The following is a 6,247-nucleotide window of genomic DNA, read 5'->3' as shown; positions in this document are numbered from 1 at the left end:
TTGAAAATAGCTTGAAAAATTATCGGCTAAAAAAAGCTCGATTCTAACCAAACGACATAAGAAAATACAAATTGATACATCTTGATTAATTATCCTTTTCTTGATGAGCTCGGCTCGTGGCTCGGCTTGTTAACTCGGCTTGTTTAGATTAAACTATAAATTTTAATATCTATATATAATAATAGCATACTAAGAAACAAATAAATAAATAAAAATTATACATATATTATGCCACTCGATACCTAAAACCTTATAAAAGAATAACTAAAATAAAATATATAACGTTATTAATTCCTTATAATTTTATATAATATGTATGTTAAAGTTATAATTTTTGTCTTTTATATATAAAAAATTGTAAAATATAAAATAAAAAATTAATAAAAAAAATTAAAAAAGTTAAAAAAATTTTTAAAGGAGCCCGGCTCGACAAGCTTGAGCCAAGCCAGCTCAATTAAGTTCGAGTTCGAGCACACTGGCTCGACTCGACTCGACTCGGCTTCTTTACAGCACTAGTCAAGTTCCACGAGTTCTAGTCATCGAAACCAAACCAGAACCACTAAAAATTGAAACCTGATCATTATCAACATCAACGATATATGTTCCCGTAGCATCGCACGGGCACTCCTCTAATACACAATAAAAGAAAACTAACAACTATGAAATATTACTATGAAATATTATCTAAAAATAATGATTTGACTTGTTATTCAAACTTCTAAGCGGGAACTGATTGTATTGTTAATCGCCCTACAACATAATGACACTTGGTCTCTTGTTCCACCCGAATCAAATGGGTTTTCTTAACTAAATTCAAACCCAACGATGAAGTTGATCGTTTAAAGGCTTGTTTAGTAGCGAAAGCTTTTCACCAACGTCCCGGTCTCGATTATGTTGAAACTTTTAGCCCAGTTATTAAACCCGCCACTCTTGGTCACATAATTTCTCTATCCACTTCTTAAAATTGGTGTCTCCGTCAACTCGACATAAATAAGTGATTGTACTGTTAATAGCTTAGTGGGCTAGTGTCACTAATCCACTATGAAGAAAAAGGTGACGATAAGATGAAAAGTTAAACCAATCTTTTTCTTTCATGCATGCTGTTTATAACTTTTTAGACGACTTATAACTTTAACAAGTCTACGTCCAATAGAAAACAAAAAAAAAACATGTTTATAACAACACCCATAATTTGAATATTTGATCATCTCATTTTCCATTTAATTCCTCGTTATTTTTCTCTCTAAGTCTAAACCAATGATCGATCATATGGCTACTCTAACTGTTCCTCCGACGCCGGTTTCACCCCGGGACGACGCAATTCAGTTATATAAAGCTTTCAAAGGTTAAAAGTTAATCAACATATGTTTTTGTTTCTTTTTTTCTTTTGCTGATTGTTTTGTTTTTTAAACAAAATGAATCAGGATTAGGGTGTGACACTGAGGCAGTGATTGGAATTCTTGCTCATCGAGATGCAACACAACGGGCATATATCCGACAAGAATACGAGACAATGTATCACGAAGATCTCCTTAAACGTTTGGCTTCCGAACTTAGCGGCAAGTTAGAGGTATGCTAATTTTGATTTTTGTAAATTTTAAGGTCATGGGAATAATTGACTTATGTTGTATATAATTCGAGCAGCTTCTAAGCTACTTGAGATTGTCTCACTAAAAAATCAGATGAGTTCAAGTCTAAGTTTGAGTTTCACTTATCAGGCTCGAGGAGGCTCGTGAACCTAAACGAACATATAATTTATATAATTTTTATTTAATATATTAAATACATATCTATGCAATATTTATTAGGTTATAAAAATAACTAAATAATTTACGAGCCGAATTGGATCTTTAGAAATAGAGCTCGAGCTCTCATGAATTAAACGTGTTGAGCTTGAGTTTAGACGGGCGTAACAAATAACTAATTTCACTTTAAAATGAGGCCCTACGATTTTAGAATATGAAGCACTAGCTTTACATGTAATAATAGTGGGCCGGCCCAGGGCCGGCCTTGGGGTGAGGCAAGGTGTTCGAGGGCCACAGGCCCGACACCGGCTAGGCCCGGATTTTTTTTTTGAATTATATTGTATTTTTATACAATACAGTATGTATATTTAATCTTTAAACCTATATTACATAACCAATAGTTTGGTCCAGTGGCAAAGTGTATTACTTCTAACCAAAATGTTATGGGTTCAAGTCCCATTTGACACACGTTTAATCTTTTTTTGATAGAAAAGTTTTTACACAACCCTTTTTACACAACCCAAATTTTAATCTTTTTTTGATAGAAAAGTTTTTACACAACCCAAATTATAACCAAGTAAACCCATATAAAATTTAAATTGTTTAAAGACAACAAAATACTTCTTTTACTTAAGATAAAAAAAAATTTCGCCTTCGGCTGATTTTTTTTTTTTTGCTTTCTCAGAGCCGGCCCTGGGCCGGCCCTACATGAAAATAAATTTAAATTTGGAAAACATGGCTTTAACAAGAGGTGTTAAAAAACCCTAACTCGGAATTGGACCCGAAAAAAAATATCCCGTTAATTTTTTATATATATATGGGTTTTATAATACCTGAACTTGTACACGACCTTATCCATACTCATACTCAGATCGGACCCGATATGTACCCGGTAATCCCCGAAAACCAGAACTTGTTCCATACCCGGAACCAGGTTTTTCAAATGCTTGAGAAAAACACCTGAAATATACCCGAAAAATACACCCAAAAAGTGCAGCCCCTTAAAAAACCCAATCTATACCCGAAAAATACCCAAATATAGATAATTTTTTCAATACCCGGAAATAGGGTATTCAAATACCCGGTTCTACACCCGACCCGAATCCGATGCATATGGTATGGTTGAAGAGACAATCACCTGACCCGAACTTGACCTAGGTATGGCCATTACCTGATTTTCTAATACCCGGCAATATCCGAATCCGGTTCCATACCTGGAACCGGGGTACCAGAAAATCCGATTTGTGCACCTCTAGTATTAACTTTTAAAATCATGTCATAGACTGCAGTTTTGCTTTGGATGCATGATCTAGTAGAAAGGGATGCAACTATATTAAAGGAAGCACTCTACACAGGGTTTATAAATCTTGGAGCTGTAACCGAAGTCATATGCTCTCGAACTTCTTCGCAACTTCAAGTTCTTAAGCAAGTTTACCACTCGAATTTTGGAACTTATCTTGAACATGGCATTGAACAACAAGCTTTGGGGGATCACCAAAAGGTCGAATCTTAACAAAATATTACCACATTTGCATATAATGTAACTTAAATATGATCTTTTCGGGCAGATTTTGCTTGCTTTTTTAAGCAAACCGCGTGATGAAAGCATGGAAGTCGACATGGAAATGGCCGCAAATGATGCAAAAGCTTTGTATAAAGCTGGTGAAAAGAAACTAGGAACTGACGAAAAGGTTTTCGTGCAAATTTTCAGTGAAAGAAATAGAGCACATTTGGTTGCTATAAACACATGTTACCATGACATGTATGGTGGATCACTAAAAAAGGTTATCAAAAAAAAAAAAAACCAACTTTGCCTTAAGTTTGCTTCCAAGATTTTTTGCTAAAAACATTTTCTTGACCATTTTGCAGGCTATCAAGAAGGAAACTTCAGGTTTATTCGAGCACGCACTTTTGACAATCTTACAATGTGCTGAAAATCCCGAAAAGTATTTTGCCAAGGTGAAATCTTAAATAACCACAATTATTTTTAACGTTATAACATGATCCTGTCATACTTATATGCGGTTTGAAATAACTATAGGTGTTATATAAGTCAATGAAAGGCTTAGGGACAAATGACACAACACTTATAAGAGTGATTGTGACAAGAACTGAAATCGATATGCAACACATAAAGGCCGAATACCACAAAAAGTACAAGAAGAGTTTGAAAGACGCAGTTCACTCTGACACATCTGGCCATTATCGCTCTTTTCTTCTCTCGCTTCTTGGCCCAAATCTTTAAGATTGGGGATCGTTCTTGAGTTGTACTTTGTTTTAATTTGTCGTATAATTTAGGGTTGTGATTTGTGTTTTTGAATCTATGAACACCGCTTGTTTAGTTTTTAAGTCATGGATCTATTCAAATATATATTGCAAGAAAGCACAAAAGAGAGTAACACAATTTTTTCTTCCAAATTTTATATATTTTAGAATGAATAAAATGAATGCGGTGATCACTGATATAAAATGATATAACTAGCAAATTTGTAAGTAAATAGTACTTGATTAAAAAAATATATGAACACATTAATTTGATAGATTTTTTTATGCACATAATTAAGCTTTTCAAACTAGATAGGTAAGACAGATCCTGTCAATAAGAGTTCTAGGCAAAATGAATCGTATCAAGACGTGCATTTTACAAAATTATTAATTTGGTCCGGGTCAGAATGTAGTTGGATAGAAATGAGTCGTATAATGTAAGGCCCCAAACCGGTAGCCCTACTTTAGCGTCGGATTTACTCATAAACACAGTTCTTGCAATCAGAGTTAATTAAAACTTTCGCGGAAACGTTTACTTGAAGCATTCGCTACAAAACATTCAATCTCTTCTCTGATACTATAAAACAAATCATTATATTTAAAACATCTTTTCTTCCATCTTAAGATGCCAGCCGTTCAATCCATGCCATGCGCCATCCTCATGCTAGTTCTTTGGTCTGATCACCTGCGTGTATACTAAAAGTCAGCTATGCTGAGTGAGTTCTAGTTAATCAAGCAACTTATCATACAACCACTACATGCATCATATACGTATCCGCAGACACGTAGTCCACTATCTAACCTGCTTACCTTACCACTTAGCCTCTTATTTACACCTACCACCTTGCCACTTTAATAACGTATAACGTTATGTCACTTTACCACTTTAATAACGTATAATGTTATGCCGCTTTACCACTTTAATAACGTAAAACGTTATGCCACTTTGCCACTTTAATAACGTATAACGTTATGCCACTTTACCACTTTAATAACGTAAAACGTTATGCCACTTTGCCACTTTAATAACGTAAAACGTTATGCCACTTTGCCACTTTAATAACGAAGGCACGTATAGGCTTACCCTACCACGTACTATCGTTATGCCACTAACACTCTTACTAGACTCTTGCCACTTCTAACACGCTCTACCTCTACTTGTCTACAACACGCTTCATATCATTTACATAATAAGCAAGTCACATCAACAATCATACACACATAATAACGATGGCACGTACAGGCTTTCCCTATCACGCGTTCACGTTATGCCACTAACACCCTTACTAGACTCTTGCCACTTCTAAAACACTCTACCTCTACCTGCCTATATCACACTTCATATCAGTTCAGTATTTACGTAATAAACAAGTCACATCATAACATTCATACACACTATCAAGCACTTGGAATTTACTATCCTTGGCGATACGTGCAATATCCGAAGATCGTTCACGTACCGACAAGCATTATAAAATATATACCTCGTATAACATCTATAGCATACACTTACCACTTAAAGTAAGTGTATTCACACTTCACATCGAGTATGCACACAGCCCGAAAACATAACAAGGAAATGGGGCTAGAAACTCACCTGAACTCTGCTTCTTCCTCCGATAGTTGTAAATCCCTTCTTTAACTGAGCTCGGCTGACTGTATAAGTTACACGTATCAATACTCGCCTGATTTAATCTGGTGGCCTAGTATTAGCTTACTTTTACTTATCGTTTTTAACTTATTTTCTAATCGAACTTGACTTTAGGCGAAGTTAAACCTTAAGCGAACTTATCTTTAGGCGAAGTTAAACCTTAAGCGAACTTAGCTTTAGGCGAAGTTAAACCTTAGGCGAACTTAGCTTTAGGCGAAGTTAAACCTTAGGCGAACTTAGCTTTAGGCGAACTTAGCTTTAGGCGAAGTTAAACCTTAGGCGAACTTAGCTTTAGGCGAAGTTAAACCTTAGGCGAACTTAGCTTTAGGCGAAGTTAAACCTTAGGCGAACTTAGCTTTAGGCGAAGTTGTCATCAGGCGAACTTAGCTTTGCAGGCGAAGTTCATCAGGAGAACTTAGCTTGCAGGCGAAGTTGTCGGCTGCAGCCACTGTTCGTCCTTAATCGTCTTCGTTTCTTAACCAAATAACTCGATTTAGGTATCCACGGAATCGTCTGACCAGCGCCTACAAACCCCAACCATCAAATCGACCTAACATCGATGTTTAAAGGGTGCGATTTAGGCATA

The 6,247-nt window shown here is 35.7% G+C and overlaps 1 protein-coding gene across 1 annotated transcript; it reads left to right on the top strand.

Annotated features, from left to right (window-relative positions):
• The first annotated feature begins 603 nt into the window (after window positions 1-603).
• On the top strand, window positions 604-4,056 carry LOC143562122 (annexin D5-like). The gene is made up of 6 exons (XM_077050024.1): window positions 604-1,345; window positions 1,425-1,570; window positions 3,028-3,246; window positions 3,314-3,529; window positions 3,615-3,704; window positions 3,787-4,056. The coding sequence occupies exons 1-6, from the start codon at window positions 1,258-1,260 to the stop codon at window positions 3,988-3,990; spliced, it is 963 nt and encodes a 320-aa protein (XP_076906139.1). The 5' UTR covers window positions 604-1,257; the 3' UTR covers window positions 3,991-4,056.
• The last annotated feature ends 2,191 nt before the right edge of the window (window positions 4,057-6,247 follow it).

Source organism: Bidens hawaiensis, unplaced genomic scaffold (genome assembly GCF_021521415.1).
Source record: "Bidens hawaiensis isolate Kalapana, Puna unplaced genomic scaffold, B.hawaiensis_p1.1 tig00020911_1, whole genome shotgun sequence".
NCBI classification, from domain to species: domain Eukaryota; kingdom Viridiplantae; phylum Streptophyta; class Magnoliopsida; order Asterales; family Asteraceae; genus Bidens; species Bidens hawaiensis.
This window is presented reverse-complemented; position numbering and strand designations above follow the sequence as displayed.

Coding starts and splice junctions, on each gene's coding strand:
- LOC143562122 (XM_077050024.1), top strand. CDS start 1,258: ATGATCGATCATATGGCTACTCTAACTGTTCCTCCGACGCCGGTTTCA. Junction 1,571..3,027: donor AACTTAGCGGCAAGTTAGAG/GTATGCTAATTT, acceptor ATCATGTCATAG/ACTGCAGTTTTGCTTTGGAT. Junction 3,705..3,786: donor CCGAAAAGTATTTTGCCAAG/GTGAAATCTTAA, acceptor AAATAACTATAG/GTGTTATATAAGTCAATGAA.